Here is a 21,168-nt window from a genome sequence, read left to right on the forward strand (position 1 = left end):
TTTAATCAACAGCAAAGTTTCCTTTTGACCTCTCCCTATTCAGTCTGCCGCCCATGGTCTGGTTGAGAACCCTGGGCTGGCATTCGGGAAGCCCTGTTTCTGGTGCTCTTTCCTGGACTGGTTTGAAACCTCTGTGAGCTAACTCTTCCATGGAAGTTGTCTTGTCTGTAAGATGAGAGGCTGTGGACTAGATAAAAGTGGTTCCCCAAACCTGGATGGTCACTGGAATCCCCAAGGGAGGGTCTCTTTATTTTCTTTTCTTAATTGGAGAATAATTGCTTTACAATGTTATGTTGGCTTCTGTCATACAGCAACTTAAATCCGGCATAAGTATACATACGTCCCCTCCCTCTTGAACCTCCCTCCTACCCCTCACTCCAGCTCACCCCACCCCTCTAGGTTGTCACAGATCACCAGGTTGGAGCTTAGGAAGGGTCTTTTTTAAAATATCAGTTTCTATGTATAACACAAGGAGCTCAGTGGGGTATCTGTGACAGCCTAGAGGGGTGGGATGGGGTGCCAGTGGGGGGAGGTTCCAGAGGGAGGGGACATATGTGTGCTTGTGGCTGATTGTCGTGATTGTGTGGCAGAAGCCAGCACAAAATTATGGAGCAATTATCCTCCAATTAAAAATTTAAAAAAATGGGTTAGAAGGCCCTGGCCCAGGTAAACTCTAAGAGCCTTGCTGATCCTGGCCCCGAGAGATCATTGCTTCAGGCTGGTAACAATGGACAAACGTTCATCAGCTATAGCCCTGTCTCTGGAGGTTTGAGCCAACAGGGAGGTGCCTGCTACCGCTGCTCTAAGCTGCTGCTGCTGCCTAATATGCCGGTTCTTCCTGAATGGGAGGCCACCTTTACAGCTTACAAATTGCATTCATGTAGAAATTAATCTAACCCTTTCAACAATTCTGTGAGGTCAATCGGGAATTCGTATCCCTAATATGAATGACTTGGAGACTCAGAGTCTAAGGGTTTTTCCCAGTCCTTCACATCACAAGGCCAGTATTTGAACTCACGTGTTCAGACTCTAAATCCAATTCTCTTTCTATCACAAACATTCTGCAAATAACAGAAGGAAGTGAACCCATGTGGGCAGAGGACTTAGGGAAATGAAAATGGTCATTTATGAAATAACAGAATTCAAAATTCAGAGCACCTTGCCCCTTGTTGAGAACTGGACTCTGGTTTATTCCACGGTGGATCTGTGTGGGGTTCAAGTCTAGAAATATAAGCCTAAAGCAGACACAGGGTGTGGACTAGGGTGAGGCCAGGGAGGTGCCTGGGCATACGCTTTAAAGAGGGTGCTCACTCCCAGGTCATGCTGTCCTCCTGAGAGTGGGGGCCTCCTTAGATGCTGTATCCTGAGTGCCTTGCTGGCCTCCTCCTGGCCCTGGCCCTGATCAGAGGCAGAGAAACTGTGTTTATTATGTCAACAGACCCTTCACTTCCTGATGGCCTCGTTACAGAGGAGACTGGAGGCTTGTTTGGCTTTAACTGATGAGTTGAATTGATAGGCTGGCTGGCACCCACCAGAGTGTGACCTTGATTGTTGAAGAGAGAGCAAGTTCTGGGTTGGTGGACACCACCCGCTCCTGCCTGTGGCCTGGTTTCCCTAGTTGGTCAATCCATGCAAGTCACTTACCCTCTCTGGGCTTTATCTGAGTGATGGAAAATAACATGGCCCCAGGAGACCGCCTCAACCCAGCACATCTAAAATTTGGAGGTGTGATTTAAAACTCTGCTCGATGACTGGCACCAAGCACATTTGTGGAGTTGTTTTAAACCCAGATTTACTACCTGTGTGTGCAGGACAGTTAATCACCAACTGTTAGGTGATGAAGGGCAACATAAAGTACCCGTGAACATAAAATTCATGTCCAGAAGCCTGAGTTTGCTTCTGACTCAAATGGGTGGGGCTGTTTGGCTTATGAATTTTAAATTTCCTAATTGGCAGAATCACACATATGAAAATTCATGTTGAAGATCATTGGCAAATTGGCCAATGGCAAGTGAGCAGGCATGGAAACTGTCATATGGCTATTAATTAATGACTTACTTTTTTAAAGCTATCTGCCTGCAGGGAAGAGAAGAAACATAACATACCTGCAGAAGGCAATGTTTTTGAAAAAATGTGCTGTTATTTATTGATGAATGTCTAATGTGAAAGGAAATAATCTCTGAAAGGAAGTGAATTCTAATTTTTAAACAGATATTTACAGCATTTTCACATTTAATCCAGGTTTATAAGGGACTGAGTCCCTAGCAATGTGAGGTATTCAGTTTGCCCATTGCAAGACAATGTCTAATTCAGCATCATTATCATATAGATCTAGGGAATGTGAAGAGTTAATATTTGCCCTGTATGACCAGTTCTTTTGGAGGCACATTAAGCTTGAATAGGAATTCATGACATTTCAAACATTCCTTCATGGTAGTATTTCAATTTGGAAATGGAAAATTTTACTGTGTGTGCCCTGCTGGGTAACTTGCTGGAACATCCCTCCACTAAGAGTGGAGGTAAATGGTTTCATTTTACTATCTGGTTGCCTGTAGAAGCTGCGCATTCTCCTTTCCTCTTAAAATGAGGCATGTTTGTTTGTTTGGACTGGATCCAGCTGGCCGGCTTTTTTCAGACTGCATTTCAGACGTTTTGGCTGGTGCTTCTCCAAGTAATGAATTGGCACTGGAGGGCAGCAAAGCAGAAGGAGTGAGGGAAAGGGATAAAATTGCCACAATAACCTTGAGGGCAATGTCTTTCCAGGCGCCCGTTTCCACCCGGAGACCGAGTCACGTTCAATGGGAGAGACTGCCTTTGCCAGCTCTGCGCACAGCCGATGTCTTCCAGCCCTAAAGAAGCCTCCTGCTCTGGCAGTAAGTGCCCCCGCCACCTGTTGACATGAATTCCTTCATTCCTCAAAGGCAGCTTGGGGAGGTACCTTCCTTTCTGAGAAACTCTGGTAGCTGGAGTCAAGAGTAGACCTATTTAAGGCATTTTCATTGTAAAATGTGATGTGTGGAGAAGCCTTCACTAAAGCCAATGCAAAGAGGTGTCTTCCTTCTTTCAAAAGAAAAGAAAGAGAATTGGACATTCAACTGTGCATTTTGATGGTAAATGAAGGAAAAAGAATTATAAAGTGTTACATCAGAATTGCCCCTCTCTGGGCATGGAGGTTAAACTGTGAGAGCATTTGGTGATGATGTGACTGATACTGCTGTGTGTTAAAAAGTTATCCCCACTGTGTCTTGGGCAAATGTGGTGGTTTATGCTTACTCTTAAATTATTCCTTACTATCCTTAGCTATTCTTTATTCCCTTGGAGGATTTCTTTTTTTTTCCTTTTTAAATTGTTTATTTATTTATTTACAGTAAGTCCTTGTTGGACTTACTATCTATTTTTTTATTTTTATTTTTTTGGCCACACCCCTGACCAAGGATCAAACCCACTCCCCCTGCATTGGAAGGCGGAGTCTTAACTACTGGACTGCTGGGGAAGTCTCCCACCTGGAAGGTTTCTGACATTTATTCATCAAATGGATGATTTTCTGAGCACCTACAATGTGTATTGTTTGCACTGGAGATATAGAGTGAACAAAACATATTCAACATCCTTAGGAAATTTATTTTTCAGTGGGGTAGATAGACAATAAATGCATGTACAAAAATATCTAATATGCACATAAGATTAACAGAGGGAGAAAAAGCAGGGCAATGGGTCTATGTTTGTATGGGGCAATCTGAGAAACCTCTCTTGTTACCCAAGGAGAGATCTGAAGAAATCTGGGGACAGGCTGTCCATACACCATGGGATTTGTGATTTTTGATGACAAGGGCTTGTCTGACCTATAGGAATCCAAAGAAAACCAATTTCCCTCCAAATAAAAACAGTGGCCAATTGAAGTATTTCTTCTAGTAAATAACATTGAGTAGGTCAATTCACGATGAATTGAGAGGAATTCTGAACTCAGAGCACCAAGCTCTCCTTCCCTCTCCTTCCTGGGGCATTAGGACATGGACTAGAGGTTTGCCTCCATTTCTGTGAATTGTGTCCATCCTTGGAGAACAAATGTCTTGAAGCCCTGCCAGTTTCAGCACCTAAGAATGAGATAAGCCATTTCTGCTCTGGAGGAATTTTGTGTCATTTATAACAGCGATTCCAAATCTTCCTGTTAAAGTAGAAGATTTATACCTGTTAAAAATAAGAATGTTATGACCCAAAAGCATTTGCATAGAAATTGGATTTTGACCATTGGGAAAAAAGAAAGAAAGAAATGTATTAGTGCATCTTGTTCAATACACATGATCAGATCCTTAGCATGTGGATTTTATCTGCCCTCTTGTTAAATAACAGCAGCCTGGGTAGGATAGGATAAGGGCTACCAAACAGGGCACAATCCTAGACCCCTAACAGAGTCTCAGGTCCTTCACTCTTCTTACCTACTCTGCCCTATGTAGGTCATTGGGAAGGTGACATGGGGTGAGAACAGGCACCCCAGCCTCTTTGATTAAGAGGGCTTGCCTTGAAAGTTGAAGGACTTCTTCAGTATAGTTAAGGAAAAAAGGATTGGGACTTCCCTGGCGGTGCAGTGTAACACTTCACTTTCCAATGCAGGGGGTTCAGGTTCAGTCCCTGTTCAGGGAGCTAAGATTCCACGTGCTTCATGGCCAAAAAACTAAACATAAAAACAAGCAATATTGTAACAAATTCAATAAAGGCTTTAAAAATGATCCACATCAAAAAAAAGAAAAAATACTTTAAGAAGAGCAAAGAAAAAGAGACTTGCATGAGCCCCAGGATCGGATGACAGCTATAACAGAGGATCATATCCATAGGCTTAGAATAGGAATGACTGTGTCCTCAGATTCTGTGGAGGCCTTTAGTCCAACTATATTTCTTGATAGGTAAGGAAATTCGGGCCCAACGTCACACAAGTTACTCAATAATAGGCAGCTCCTGGTTTGGGGCTGTCTTTGTGTATTTCATCTAAGACTCCTCATTGTTCATTTTAAGAAATAGAACCAAGATATTTTTGAAGGCTTCTGGTCCTTTCCCTTCACTTAATTTGGGAACATATTTCTAATCATAACTCCACAAAAATGGTTATTCTGATTTTTATTAAACATTGTTTTGCTTTATCTTTATTTTCTTTTATAGGAATAGTCATTATGCACATAAAAAAGCAATTAAAATTCTAAGTGTAAAAATGTATCATACTCAAATTCATTACATTTCTAATGTTAGATTTGACATTTATTGCATATATACAGGAGAAGGCAATGGTACCCCACTCCAGTACTCTTGCCTGGAAAATCCCATGGATGGAGGAGCCTGGTAGGCTGCAGCCCATGGGGTCGCTACGAGTCAAACACGACTGAGCGACTTCACTTTCACTTTTCAGTTTCATGCATTGGAGAAGGAAATGGCAACCCACTCCAGTGTTCTTGCCTGGAGAATCCCAGGGACAGGGGGGCCTGGGGGGCTGCCGTCTGTGGGGTTGCACAGAGTCGGACACGACTGAAACGACTTAGCAGCAGCAGCATATATACAAATTATTGGTCCAAATCCTATTTTTTTAATTTAATTTTTCTCCTTTGGTCTCAACGGATGAAATCCTTTTCTCTGTGCCACTGTTTTGGTCAGGACATTTTTATTTTCAACAAGTACTTGTCTATTTAGATAAGTACTCAAATAGCATTTCTGGGGTATGTGGGTGTGTGCGTCTGTCAAAAAGAGAACTCTTATATATGGATACACACATGCAAAATACCCAAAGGAGACAGGCATACAAATACAAGAGCAAGGGAATTTTCAGCAAGTTTCTAAAATTCATTGGAGCATAATTAGAGAACACTTGTTTGTTCTTTGCAATTCTTTAAGAAATGCCCTATACTTTAAAACTCTCCTGATGTTACTTTGATTCTTATTTTTAAAAAAATTTTCTTAACTTGGCAAAGCTTCCTAAAGGAAAGCACAAAAAAATGAAACCCTTCTTTGATATGTTCACAGTGGTGATGAAATTAATTAGAGAGCCATGGTCTTCTTTTTCCTTTGAAATGTTCTTTCAAAAATGTTTGCACTTCTGAACTAAAATTTCATTTCACATTCTGTGGCTGGATTTCCATCGGCGAAGACAGTGAGAGAGGGAGAGAAGAAGTAAGGAGTGATCAGCAGAAGACAAGTCAAAAATGTGATGAGAATTTACACAAAACAGCCTCTATTTGTGCTTCCTCTGTAGAAGTGCAGGGGCTGCCATGTCTGTATTGCTCTGATTTAGGGAGAACTCCCAATGGGATGCCTATGATGTCTTGGGCACCCTGCTTGGTGCTTCCTTCCACATTATAATAATTCTCGCTTTTATATTTATTTTATTATCTTCTTCAAACATTCACATAGTACTCATATGATCAGGCATTGAGTAGCTGGTCTACAAATTTGAACGTATTTAATTCTCATGACCACCCTAAAGGCTGGCACTAAGGCTATCCCCTTTTCACAGATGAAGAAACAAAGGGTCACGGTTCAGTTCAGTCGCTCAATCGTGTCTGACTCTTTGCGACCCCATGGACTGCAGCACGCCAGGCCTCCCAGTCCATCACCAACTCCCAGAGTTTACTCATACTCATGTCCATTGAGTCGGTGATGCCATCCAACAATCTCATCCTCTGTCGTCCCCTTCTACTCCTGCCTTCAATCCTTCCCAGCATCAGGGTCTTTTCCAGTGAGTCAGTACTTCGCATCAGGTGGCCAAAGTATTGGAGCTTCAGCTTCAACATCAGTCCTTCTAATGAATATTCAGGACTGATCTCCTTAAGGATGGACAGGTTGGATCTCCTTGCAATCCAAGGGACTCTCAAGAGTCTTCTTCAACATCACTGTTCAAAACCATCAATTCTTTGACGCTCAGCTTTCTTTATAGTCCAACTCTCACATCCATACATGACCACTGGAAAAACCGTAGCTTTGACTAGACGGACCTTTCTCGGCAAAGTAATGTCTCTGCTGTTTAATATGCTATCTAGGTTGGTCATAACTTTTCTTCCAAGGAGCAAGCGTCTTTTAATTTCATGGCTGCAGTCACCATCTGCAGTGATTTTGGAGCCCAGAAAAATAGTCAGCCACTGTTTCCACTGTTTCCCCATCTATTCGTCATGAAGTGATGGGACCAGATGCCATGATCTTAGTTTTCTGAACATTGAGTTTTAAGCTAACTTTTCACTCTCCTCTTTCACTTTCATCATCTTTAGTTCTTCCTCGCTTTCTGCCATAAGGGTGGTGTCATCTGCATATCTGAGGTTATTGATATGTCTCCCGGCAATCTTGATTTCAGCTTGTGCTTCCTCCAGCCCAGCGTTTCTCATGATATACCCTGCATATAAGTTAAATAAGCAGGGTGACAATATACAGCCTTGATGTACTCCTTTCCTGATTTGGAACCAGTCTGTTGTTCCATGTCCAGTTTAACTGTTGCTTCCTGACCTGCATAAAGATTTCTCAGGAGGCAGTTCAGGTGGTCTGGTATTACCATCCCTTTAAGAATTTTCCATTTGTTGTGATCCACACAGTCAAAGGCTTTGGCATAGTCAATAAAGCAGAAGTCAGATGTTTTTCTGGAACTCTCTTGCTTTTTCAATGGTCCAATGGATGTTGCCAATTTGATCTCTAGTTCCTCTGCCTTTTCTAAATCCAGCTTGAACATCTGGAATTTCATGGTTCACACACTGTCGAAGCCTGGCTTGGAGAATTTTGAGCATTACTTTGCTAGCGTGTGAGGTGAGTGCAATTGTGTGGTAGTTTGAGCATTCTTTGGCATTGCCTTTCTTTGGGATTGGAATGAAAACTGACCTTTTCCAGTCCTGTGGCCACTGCTGAGTTTTCCAGATTTGCTGGCATATTGAGTGCAGCACTTTCACAGCATCATCTTTCAGGATTTGAAATAGCTCAACTGGAATTCCATCACCTCTACTAGCTTTGTTCATAGTGATGCTTTCTAAGGCCCACTTGACTTCACATTCCAGGATGTCTGGCTCTAGGTGAGTGATCACAGCATCGTGGTTACCTGGGTTGTGAAGATCGTTTTTATACAGTTCTTCGGTGTATTCTTGTCACCTCTTCTTAATATCTTCTGCTTCTGTTAGGTCCATACCGTTTCTGTCCTTTATTGAGCCCATATTTGCATGAAATGTTCCCTTGGTATCTCTAATTTTCTTGAAGAGATCTCTAGGCTTTCCCATTCTGTTGTTTTCCTCTATTTCTTTGCATTGATCACTGAGGAAGGCTTTCTTATCTCTCCTTACTATTTTTTGGAACTCTGCATTCAAATGGGTATATCTTCCCTGTCCTTTGCCTTTCACTTCTCTTCTATTCACAGCTATTTGTAAGGCCTCCTCAGACAACCATTTTGCCTTTTTGCGTTTCTTTTTCTTGGGGATGGTCTTGATCCCTGCCTCCTGTACAATGTCAGGAACCTCCATCCATAGTTCTTCAGGCACTCTGTCTATCAGATCTAATCCCTTGAATCTATTTCTCACATCCACTGTATAATTGTAAGGGATTTGATTTAGGTCATACCTGAATGGTCTAGTGGTTTTCCCTACTTTCTTCAATTTAAGCCTGCATTTGGCAAAAAGAAATTCATGATCTGAGCCACAGTGAGCTCCCGGTCTTGTTTTTGCTGACTGTGTAGAGCTTCTCCATCTTTGGCCGTAAAGAATATAATCAATCTGATTTTGGTATTGACCATCTGGTGATGTCCATGTGTAGAGTCTTCTCTTGTGTTATTGGAAGAGGGTGTTTGCTATGACCAGTGCATTCTCTTGGCAAAACTCTATTAGCCTTTGCCCTGCTTCATTCTGTACTCCAAGGCCAAATTTGCCTGTTACCCCAGGTATTTCTTGACTTCCTACTTTTGCATTCCAGTTCCCTATAATGAAAAGGACATCTTTTTTGCGTGTTAGTTCTAGAAAGTCTTGTAGGTCTTCATAGAACCATTCAACTTCAGCTTCTTCAGAGGTTAAATAATTTGCCCAAGATCACACAGTGGTGATGCTGGGATATGAACCCAGGCTCCAGATGCCATGTTACCATCCCTGGTAATTATCTCACAGTGTAGGTATCACTCTCTGACTTCTAAAGATGAGATGCTGAGCCTTGGAGCTATGATCTGACTTGTCTGCAGATTTACCCAAGTGTCTGCCTCCAAGGGCTATGCACTTTCTATGTGACACAGTTGCCTCCCTGGTGTAGCAAGGTTTGGTGAATGAAAACCATCAGGAAGTGATTCATAGAAACACACTATCTTCACTGAAAGATGATTGCCCTTGAATTAGTTAAAACTTTTGCTTCATACACTCTAACGCAATAAGCAACAAACATTATATATCATGGAGATAACAGTAAACATTGCCTCACAGGGTTATGATGACCGTTCGTTAGACTGCTTTTACTATTAAGAAAAAAACTCAATTGCCCATGTCTAGCTAATTCATACTTTAGAAATGAAAATGTATGTCCAGAGAGCATGACACTCTTCCAGAAGGTTATTGACACTCCTGTAAAGCCTAACTCTGCTCCATTTTTCATGTATCTGCCAGTAATTGAGGGACAGGTTCTCATGGGTTAAGGAGCCATGTGAGGGAGAGTCGACGTGTGACAATCTAGAGGGCAGGGAATTGGGTTTGGATGTTGCTTCCTGCACAGCTCCGGTCTATTTCAGGCATCTGAGCAGAAGTGGGTTGCTGTCTACAATCACCCTTTCCATTTCAGAGGGTGTCTGACTAGTGTCTGATTGTGTGTGGGTTTGGCAGATTGATGTGATGAACACCCACACATATATACATCCAAAGCCATCTTCCTCTCCTTTACCCACCCTGTACAGCACTGTCATTGTTCCAACGGCAGTTGGAACTCCCACAGGTATTGGAGAAATGCTCTACTCGGACTGAATTGAAATCTTTTCAGATAAACAGTCATGCACATGTTTTCAAAGGGGAGGATGAATTTTTCAATTATTTTACTTTTCTATTTGGTGCAATAGCTTTTAATAGTTGTGGTATAATTTTTCTTCTATGTTCTTTCTCAAAAAAGCATCTGCGGGTTGAGTAGGATTGTCTGCAGAGACTCCATTTAGGTGGAGTGGTGATGATCTGATGCTGATGTCTGACTGCCTGGGTCATGCTCTGGCTCTAGTCATCTCCTTACCTCTCCATCCTTCAGATTCTCATTTGTAAAATGGGATGGCGATAGGAACCTACCTTGTGCAATTAAATAAATAAACAGATAAAAGTACTGAATATTTATGAAACAAGAACTTACTATTTAGGCAATGACTTATGAATTTTTGTGTAGGACAGTCTCAATTTTTTGTGACTTTGCTTTTTTTTCACTCTTCTGTTCACAGTGGCTGTCTTTTCTGTTCATCTGATATTTTCTACCAATGTGTAAAACCAATGAAGGCAGGAGCACATGCATACAAACAATCCATGGATTGTTGGATTTTGACTCATGGTGATATGTCTTATGGCAGAGTCTGCAAAACAGATCAGGTCCCCTTTCTTGAGACATTTTCTTCCTGGAGGATAGAATGGCAGAGGAGGCTTGGCAGGGCACTGCTAAAGAGTATGGGTTCTGGACAGGTTGACAGCTGGCATTTATTCCAGTTCTACCATGCTGTGTGACCTTGAGAACTCATTCTCTACCTGCATTTCTTTGCCTATAAAATGGGAAACAATAATGGTTCCTTTCTCATTGGGTTGTTGTGGGGATTTATATAAGTGAAAGTACTTAAAAGATGCATATACCTAATAAGCTCATCCAAATGTTGACCACTGTTCCTTAAGGAAGTTATGAGACTAGAACTTGAGCTTAGAGATAATTTAGAATCGGAAAGGAACAGAAAGAGAGTGCATAACTGACCAGTTTAGAATGTGGCCTCTATATTCCAGAGCCTGGCTTTGACTCCTGGTCCTACCTTCTCCTAGACATGGAGTCATAGGCAAGTTACTGAATGTCTCAGAACCTTCAGGTTCTCATCTGAAAATTGGATAATAGTTACTCTTAAGGGTTGTTATGAGAATTAAATAAGATATTACAGGGGTGAACAGTCTTAATGTGGGGAGGGTGCTTATTAAAACAGCACATGGCAGACCCAGACAAAGACTTTGTTCTTCCACCTCCTGAGAAGAGAAGTTGGAAAGTTAGAGCAAGGGGGCGAGGCCTCTGTAGGCCTTGAGGAGCTTGGCAATGTGGAGCTTGGTTTAACCTGGAAGATGACCAGAGGAAAGCAATGTTCCAGAAAGATTAAGGTGGTGATGGCAATTGTTGTTTAGTCCCTCAGTCATTTCCAACTCTTCTGTGACCCCATAGGCTGTAGCCTGCCAGGCTCCTTTGTCCATGGGATTTTCCAATCAAGATTACCAGAGTGGGTTACCGTTTCCTTCTCCAGGGGATCTTCTTGACCCAAGGATCATATCCTTGTCTCCAAGCCTCCTCCTGTATTGCAGGTGGATTTTTTACCGCTGAGCCACTAGGGAAGCCCCAGTGATGGTAATAGTGGTGTGCAAAATCAGTGATTTGGCATCAGTGATCAGAGTTGAGGAGACCATTGATTGTGGCAGTGGCTATGAGAAAAGATGAGAAAGATGAATGAAAAGATGATGTCAAAGAAAGATATGGATGTTACTCATTTATTCAATGAACATTTCTTTGAGCACCTATTGTGTTTCAGGCACCAGCCAAATTCTTCATTACACAGCCAGCATCATGTATTAGTATGATATGTTTGTCACAATTAAGAAATCAACACTGATGTGTGGTTTGTTGCATTTTAACTATTTAGATGTGTGCCCACCTCCACCACCAAGATAATGAACTCATTAAAGATAAGGACCCTGCTGTTTTTCTCTTTTATACAAGGTCTAGCCCATAAAGCCCTAGACAAATATTCTGGAAATTGAATCAAAGCCATCTTTATCTCTGAACAGAGCTAATAACAATCTTCTCTTTTTGAATGGGTTTAAATATTCATTGTAAAACAATACAAATATTACAGAAAAGTGCAAAAAAGGAGATGAAAAATCTCCTGAAACCCCATCGCAGTGAGCTCACCTCTGTTAACATTTTGGTGGACATGCTCTGGATTTAGCTCTAAGTGATATGGACACATGTATAACTTCTCATAAGTTCTTCCCATAGCATTTTGTTCACATGTCTTCTTGTCAAAAATCATTTGTTCTTTTGAGTGTCTCACACACAAGGCTGAAAGCTTTGAATCTGCTTAGGCCCCTGGCTACAGGGTCAGCTCACATGTGTCCTGGCCAAAACTGTGTTGTGCATTTCTACTAAAGCAGTTATTACTATACAGCCCAACTGGTTCTTTGTATGTTTATCTCTCCAGCCAGATTATGAGCTACCTAATGACAAGGACTGTTTTTTTTTTTTTTTATCTTGTCCCTATGAATAACACTGTGCATGTAACAAGTACATGAATGTTCATTTAGTGGGTAAATTGATGCCATCCCAGGAGAGCCTTTTCAGGCAGTAAATCTCAGCTCCCAGGTCCAGAATGTTGAGTTCTGAATGCTACTTGAATGATGATGGTGACATGGCTCTTGTGGTTTTGTAAAAATTACATAGTACAGCTTGGGTTCATGAGGGCAAGGCGTATTGGCAGATTTAAACATTCATCTTCTCATCTTGTTTACAAAATTTTCTTCTTATTTTATAAAAGGGAAAGGAGTTATTCCTTTAGATAATTTGGCGGATGACAGCATCATGTGTTTGGGTTTTTTTTTAAGTAGAAGTGTCAGGGGATGTACTTCCCAACTTTGAGTGTGAGGTTGAGACAGGCCTCACCTCTCTGGGAGCTGAGAGTGCCAGCCCATGGCCTAGAGGGACAGAGTCTAACCTGGCATGGAAGTTCCAATATTGCTCTATTGGGTGTGGATTGTATTACTGAGAGTTTGCCATTTACATGGTAGCCAGAGATTCATTGCAGAAAGACAAGGTATATTGCAAAACGGAGCATTAATGTTTAGATTTTTCAGACTGAAATCTCTTAGAATTAGGAGTCAAGACAAAGATCCCAGAGTGACGTTATATTTTCACTTAACCAGAACCTGGATTATCTCAGTTGCAAGAAAAGAAGAAAAGTTCCTAACTTATAGGAAATGGGTCCGACTCAGGACAAAAAGTGAACATGGGTACAAAAAATGTTTCAGGGGTTGGAAAGTTACTGGTATTGTGTTATTTGCTGTTTTCATTTCATTAGACATGAGTTTTATGTAATAAGACCCACATCTTCTGACAGCTCATCAATAAAACTAGAATTTTAATGATTGGAAGAGTGGTTATTCCCCAGTTTAATTTTTCAGCAGCAGTAATGATTTAGCTGTTCAAAGGATTATTGTGTATAGCTATAGTTGTATATTCCTATAGTCTGTTCTCAGAAGTATACTGAGAAATTACTCTTAGTACTTTTCTCCAGAAGAAAAGCAGGAGTCGCTGGGAGATGCAGAAGGAAAGGAATCATTTTTATTGTATGAAAAAAAATTAATTATGTGTATGTACTACCTATTTAAAACAAAAGCACCTCAAAAATAGCATAATGTTAAATTTAAAAACTGAAAGGCCCATTCCAGACTGGAGTCTCCTTGCAGTTTGCCCTTGCTGTGACCCTCAGTTGTGTGTGTATTAAGTGACTGGTCACATGATGAAAGGACTGAAACTGACATTCTACCCCTTCTTTTCTTCTTCCTATCTTTGGAATAGAGTCAATGAGCTGATGTTGGCTAGTGAGTACTGGATCTGAGAAACTGACGTAAAACTCAAGTATGATTTCCTCTTTGGCAAGAGCCCAGTATGCTGGCTGACCATAGCCAGTTAAAGATTTATCATAAAACTGCTCACCAGGTTAGAGTTTACAGCTTAATTAAGTGCAAGGACAAAACTTGTTGGTACAGATTTTTTTTAATTGAAATTCACATAACATAAAATTAACCATTTTAAAGCAAATGTTAAGTGCATTCACAACATCATCCAACCATCACCTCTATATAGTTCCAAAACATTATCACCATCCTGAAAGAAAACTCTGTACCCATTAAACAGTTACTCCCTATTCACCCCTTCTTCTAGCCCCTAGGAAATACCAATCTGCTTCCTATTTCTATGTGTTTACCTATTCTGGACATTTCATATAAATGGAATCATATACATGGGGCTTTTTTATTCTGACCCAGGGATCAAACCTGTGTTTTCTTGCATCTCCTGCATAGGCAGGCAGATTCTTTCCCACTAGCACCACCAAGGGAACTTTTCATACAAAGGTGGGCTCAATAAAGGACAGAAATGGTATGGACCTAACAGAAGCAGAAGATATTAAGAAGAGGTGGCAAGAATACACAGAAGAACTATACAAAAAAGATCTTCACGACCCAGATAATCACAATGGTGTGACACTCACCTACAGCCAGACATCCTGGAATTCGAAGTCAAGTGGGCCTTAGGAAGTATCCCCATGAACAAAGCTAGTGGAGGTGATGGAATTCCAGTTCAGCTATTTCAAATCCTAAAAGATGCTGTGAAAGTGCTGCACTCTATATGCCAGCAAATTTGGAAAACTCAGCAGTGGCCCCAGGACTGGAGAAGGTCTGTTTTCATTCCAATCCCAAAGAAAGGCAATGCCTAAGAATGCTCAAACTACCACAAAGTTGCACTCATCTCACACACTAGTAAAGTAATGCTCAACATTCTCCAAGCCAGGCTTCAACAATGTGTGAACCATGAAATTCCAGATGTTCAAGGTGGATTTAGAAAAGGCAGAGGAACCAGAGATCAAATCGCCAACATCTCTTGAATCATCGAAAAAGGAAGAGAGTTCCAGAAAAACATCTATTTCTGCTTTATTGACTATGCCAAAGCCTTTGACTGTGTGGATCACAACAAACTATGGAAAATTCTTCAAGAGATGGGAATACCAGACCACCTGACCTGCCTCCTGAGAAATCTGTATGCAGGTCAGGAAGCAACAGTTAGAACTGGACATGGAACAACAGACTGGTTCCAAATAGGAAAAGGAGTACGTCAAGGCTATATATTGTCACCCTGCTTATTTAACTTATATGCAGAGTACATCATGAGAAATGCTGGACTGGATGAAACACAAGCTGGAATCAAGATTGCCAGGAGAAATAGCAATAACTTCAGATATGCGGATGACATCACCCTTACGGCAGAAAGTGAAGAAGAACTAAAGAGCCTCTTGATGAAGGTGAAAGAGGAGAGTGAAAAAGTTGGCTTAAAGCTCAATGTTCAGAAAACTAAGATCATGACATATGGTCCTGTCACTTCATGTCAAATAGATGGGGAAACAGTGGAAGCAGTGACAGATTTTATTTTGGGGGGCTCCAAAATCACTGCAGATGGTGACTGCAGCCATGAAATTAAAAGACTCTTGCTCCTTGCAAGAAAAGTTATGACCAACCTAGACAGCTTATTAAAAAGCAGAAACATTACTTTGCCAACAACAGTCCATCTAGTCAAAGCTATGGTTTTTCCAGTAGTCATGTATGGATGTGAGAGCTGGACTATAAAGAAAGCTGAGCACTGAAGAATTGATGCTTTTGAACTATGGTGTTGGAGAAGACTCTTGAGAGTTCCTTGGACAGCAAGGAGATCAAACCAGTCCATCCTAAAGGAAATCAGTCCTGAATATTCATTGGGAAGACTGATGCTGAAGCTGAAACTCCAATACTTTGGCCACCTGATGCAAAGAACTGACTCATTGGAAAAGACCCTGATGCTGGGTCCATTGAAGGAAGGAGGAGAAGGGGATGACAGAGGATGAGATGGTTGGATGGCATCACCAACTCAATGGACGTGAGTTTGAGTAAACTCTGGGAGTTGGTGATGGACTGGGAGGCCTGGTGTGCTGCAGTCCATGGGGTCACAAAGAGCTGGACACAACTGAGCAACTGAACTGAACTGAACTGAAGCGCCACCTAGGAAGTCCTGCGATACACTTTAAAAGAAGGAAAGATGGGATTGATTGCCTAGGTAATAGAAGTCTCAGAAAATAGCTGTTCCTGGGCCTCCCTACAGCTTTCTCAGTGAGGCTGATAATGTGCTGCTGTTGTGGCCCATGAAAACTTGTTTATTGTGCAGTATTGTTTTCCCAAGGCAACAAGAACCTTCACCTAAAATAGCAGGGCAGAGGCTTCTCTGGCTTGTGACGTTTCCATCATGGCCATCAAGATAGCAAAGGAAGCACCTGACCTAAGCAAGGTCATGGGTGACTATGCAAAGTTTGGTTCAAGGTTACATATTCAGGCAACACGTAATGTTTTAAAGCAATTCTGCCTTGTTTTTGGTGAATTTGAGAATATAAATTAGTTAGAACCATGGCAAATACACTGTACCAATGTATTTGAACATAAATAAATATGAATGTTCCAATTCCCGCCCCCTGTCAGCCCCAACTGGTATTTTCTTATGACCCCATGAATTACTTTTTGGCCAATGCAGTATAGAATTTCAGAAGTGAAAAAGTACTTTTTAAAGTGAATTCCTTTTTTTTTTAAATATGGGCCCATTTAAAAATCTTTATTGAATGTGTTACAATATTGCTTCTGTTTTTATGTTTTGGTTTAAGGCATGTAGGATCTTAGCTTCCCAACCAGGGATCGACCTGAGTCCCTTGTGTTGGAAGGTGAAATCTTAACCACTGGACCACCAGGAAAATTCCAGAAAGTAATTCTTATAAGTGTTTCGCATAACACATTTGCATTTTCCCCTCTATCTGTCCTTTTTTTTGGTGACTTCATACCCATGGTATTTGCCGTGAGACTCTAGGAAAGGAAATTGCCGATTCGTGTCAGTGGCTTGACGTGGACTGTGGCCAGTCAATAGTTGCTGACTCATAGATGTCTGGTTGGAACCTGACGATGCTGAGCAGTGCAGGTGAAGTTCAAAGGTCAACATTCAACAATGTCCACTTGCTAGATGGATGTTCTTATCACTACGAAAGGACGTGGTCTTTTTAATCAAAGGAAGGTTTTCAAACACCTAAACACCAAACCCCTTATACCTTAAAGATGCTAAAATGGTAAGCCAAGTCTTATCAAGACAATAGCATTAAAAAGTCTGATTTTTTTTTTTTTTTTAATTCATAGGCCACAGAAAAGGGCCAAGCCAGTAATATAGGAGCATGTGGTCAGTTCAAGTGTGAGGACAGATGGCAGTTGACATTTCGACCCTACGAAAGGATGGAAACCTTGGCAAAATAAAAATATCTGTCCTGTATAAAGCAGGCAGCCACTACGTGCCTCCCACAGTTATTCCCATGGAGGGATCCACATGTCAGAGGCTCATCAGATGTGTTGAAAGCTTGTGTCAAAGGCAGCTTGTTAACCTCACAGCATCTGACCTATGTTTGGGTCACTTCTCTTGTCTCCATTCTCTCTCTCTTTTGGAGAGAATGACTGCTCTCTGGCATTCTGCATATTCACCATTTTATCACACAGGGTCACGGGAAATCCACATCCTGTAGGAGCCATTGAATGACAAGATACAATGTCACTAAATTCAGGACTAACGTTAGCCAAACCCCAGAACTTAAATTGGGGGATTTTGCTTGTTTGTTCTCCTTAAAGTGCCTTATACTGACTCCTGGCCAGGGATAAAGTGCCCCTAGTTAACAGTCTATTAAAAGGACACCACTTGGATATTTTATAGGGTTTCCAAAGTCTTATCTACTGTCTATTAATAATGACCTAAATCTGAAATGATTTGGTGTCTATTTATTCTTCATCCATGTGTACAGCCATGAACTTATGTGCTCATCTCTGTTGATGACAACTAGAGTTTCTTTTTTATTATCATTTTTAAAGAGGGATTCCAGGGAAAGCTTAAATTTTCTGGAACTTATATAGGCAACAGTATCAATCCTGAAATGTGATTTTTTTATTCTTAATTTTTAAGACTTTACAATAGAGGAAGGAAATACTCTGAATTGACTTAAAATCTCCGTCAACATAACATCTCAGCATCTTAGCAAACATCAATTAAATGAGTAAAGTCTCTCTCTAGCCCCTTCTATGATTTATATTTGTTGTTGTTCAGTCACTCAGTCTTGTCCGACTCTTTGTGACTCCATGGACTGCAGCACCCCAGGCTTCCCTGTCCTTCACCATCTCCTGGAGTTTGCTCAAACTCATGTCCGTTAAGTCAGTGATGCCATCCAACCATCTAATCCTCTGTCGTCCCCTTCTCCTCCTGCCCTCAATCTTTTCCAGCATCAGGGTCTTTACAGTTTATGTTGTTTTCACAATAATTCTCTATACCCACAAGTGAAACTCATGCTTCAGCTCCACGGTGGATGTTTTTGCCAGTTGACAGCAAAAGAGGCAATAACCAGGGGAACAAATGCATGATTAGAGCTTTAAGCCCAGAAAATCCCTGTAAGCTGTGAAGGCCTGGGTTCACGTTCAAGAGCATTTGAGAATAAAGATTTCCACTCTGTAGTTAATGGGGCACCCTGTATCTGTGTGACCTTGTGCAAAGCATGGGCCTACCCCGGGCCTTACTTTCCTGTGTGCAAAATGAAGCTTTTGCATCAAATGTCTTCAAAGTCTCTCTGGATCTCAGACGTTCTGTGAACTGTGAAATGTGGATAACCACGGTCCTTCCAGGTTAGTGGAAGCCCTAAGGGAGGACTTAGGCAAAGTATGCAAGATCTTTTAAAAGTTGAGGGGTGAACAATGATACAATAGTAATGTAATGGAAAGATGGTAACTGTGGAATCAGAGAAACCAAAATGCCTTTTCCAGAGGCTCACAGTGGGTCTTGGTTTTCGTTTTTTTACTTTTTGAACTTTGTACTTTGTGTTGGGGTATAGCTGATTAACAATGTTGCGATAGTTTCAGGTGAACAGTGAGGGGACTCAGCCATACATATACATGTATCCATTCTCCCCCAAACTCTTGGCACACGCATGCTGTCACGTAACAGTGAGCAGAGTTTCATGTGCTATACAGTAGGTCCTTGTTGATTACCCGTTTTAAATATGGCAGATTATACACGTCTATCCCAAACTCCCTAACTATCCGTTTACCCCATCCCTCCCACCAGCAACCATAAGTTCATTCTCTATGTCATTGAATCTCTGTTTTGTAATCAAGTTCATTTGTATCATTTCCTTTTAGAGTCCACATTAGAAGGGATGTCATACGGTATTCCTCCTTCTCTGTCTAACTTACTTCAGTTATTTGTAAAGGGAAAGATGCAATGTTGGTTTTATGAGGTTACTGCAGGTGTGAGGACAGACTTGGATTGTTTACCGTGTGCCCAACACTGTGCTTGTGGATTACACGTGTTCTGTCCACCCTCACAACAGCCCCAGAAGGTAAGTACTATTCATCTGCCCGTTTTACAAATGAAGGAGCTGAAGCCCGCATTACCTAGATTGCGCAGGGTCCCTTGGTTCTGTGTCAGAGCTGGAATTTGGCCCCAGGTCTCTTTGTCCAGAAGTCCTTCATCCCTGTGAGTTGCACAATCAGCGTATAGAATAGTCAGAACACTCGTGGGACAAAACAGTGGTCTTATTTTTTGTGTTGCTACTTTTATTATCCTCTATCAGAGCTTCCTTTCTCACTCTTAATAATATCTTTGGCAGTTCCATAGCTTTCTGCTCACTTTCAACTCTTAAAAGTCCAGTACAGCCAAAACCTTTATTCTCACATCCATATCAGATCTGTACCCTTTTCCCAGTTCAGATCAGATCCAAAAAGGAGACCTGAAATAAGGAGGGGGTACAGCCTCTTCTACTCCTTTTTATTACCTCCTTCCTGTCCTGCTTGTGGCTCCCTGAGGGTCCAGGCAGAGGGGAGGGAAATGGCAGGTACAGGGGACAAGATGTTATACCGGCGTTGTCATACTTGACTTTCAACTAACACTGGCTGGAGACATTAAAAAAAAAAAATAGGGCCCATTTTGAATTCCTTGACATAAGTGTGTGATTTCTGGCTAAGCTGTTTCAACAAACCCCCTCCATCCTCCCAAGCCTCAGGTCCTACTCCTCACGCATGCTAAGTCGCTTCAGTCATGTCTGACTCTTTTCGACCTTATGAACTGTAGCCTGCCAGGCTCCTCTGTCCATGGGATTCTCCAGGCAAGAATGCTGGAGCGGGTTGCCATGCCCTTCTCCAGGGGATCTTCCCCAGTCGAGGATCGAACCCACGTCTCTTATGTCTCCTGCACTGGCAGGCAGGTTCTTTACCACTAGCACCACCTGAAAAGCTCCTGCTCCTCATAGCCTCTTACTGATGAACTCTCCCATGCTCAGCAGGAAGCTTTCTCAGGTGGGTTCATTCACGATGCTTGGACGTGGGTGCCAGCCATAGGACACATGGGCATCCTCAGTGAGCCAAACAGTGGCCATGCACGCCTCTCTGCCTTCTGTCTCTCCTTCGCCTGCCTTCAGGAAGGCATCCAGCCAGCTTCCTAACTTCCAAATCTTCCAGACTCCCACAGGCTCCAGACTCTGTTCATGAACATCACCAAGCTCCAGGACAGTCCAGTCAGTTTGTCCCAAGACTCTAACATCAAGCTTCTCATGGATCCACAGCAGCACCAGAGCCTGAACACCCCCACTTAGCGAACATCTAGGTGGGGAGCAGGGGGCCAGTCCCCCCTTCTCCCAGGGTCCTTTAATCCCTCTCACAATATAGGGGAGCGAACACCCCAGGCCTGCTGTGTAGATAGCTCCCTGCCCGCTCTCCTCTCTGCCTTTTTGAATTTCTTTCTTTTTAAAGGATGCTAGAAATGTTAATAAAATAATTTCAGAGGTAGGAAGGCAGTAGGGGTTGAGTCATCAGGTAGATTCTACTATCCTTTGCCAAGTCCAGCCAGGGTATTTCTAGCAACCTGCTCTGGGAGATGGAATATTTATCATAATTGTTTTCAGCTCTAAAAAATAGCCAAAATTTTCAAGACTCTGGGAAAAGCCTCATTCCATATTCTAGAAGCTTTAGTTCCAAACAGGTAGCCACTGTGAGTGGCAGCTTCCACCTCCACTGATGGTTCTGGGCTTGACAGAAGCCTGGGAAGGTGGGGATGATCGGGAATTCAGGTCCCATGATATTCCCTTTTCTGTAGCTTCATTCCTCAGCCTTCTGT

General features: G+C 41.9%; 1 protein-coding gene across 19 annotated transcripts in view; it reads left to right on the forward strand.

Moving 5' to 3' along the window:
* Positions 1-21,168, forward strand: part of ABLIM1 (actin binding LIM protein 1) — a 331,405-nt gene that overhangs the window by 197,251 nt on the left and 112,986 nt on the right. For all 19 annotated transcript variants that reach the window (XR_014077821.1, XR_014077825.1, XR_014077827.1 and 16 more), the window contains one exon: positions 2,764-2,873. Coding sequence is in view for 4 of the 19 variants with exons in the window: in XM_081573528.1 (XP_081429654.1) it covers positions 2,764-2,873 (110 nt within the window). In the remaining 15 variants the exon portion in view is untranslated. The remainder of the gene's footprint in view (positions 1-2,763; positions 2,874-21,168) is intronic.

This window comes from Giraffa tippelskirchi, chromosome 2, assembly GCF_054371585.1.
Source record: "Giraffa tippelskirchi isolate mGirTip1 chromosome 2, T2T-mGirTip1v1.2.pri, whole genome shotgun sequence".
Taxonomy (NCBI): Eukaryota; Metazoa; Chordata; class Mammalia; order Artiodactyla; family Giraffidae; genus Giraffa; species Giraffa tippelskirchi.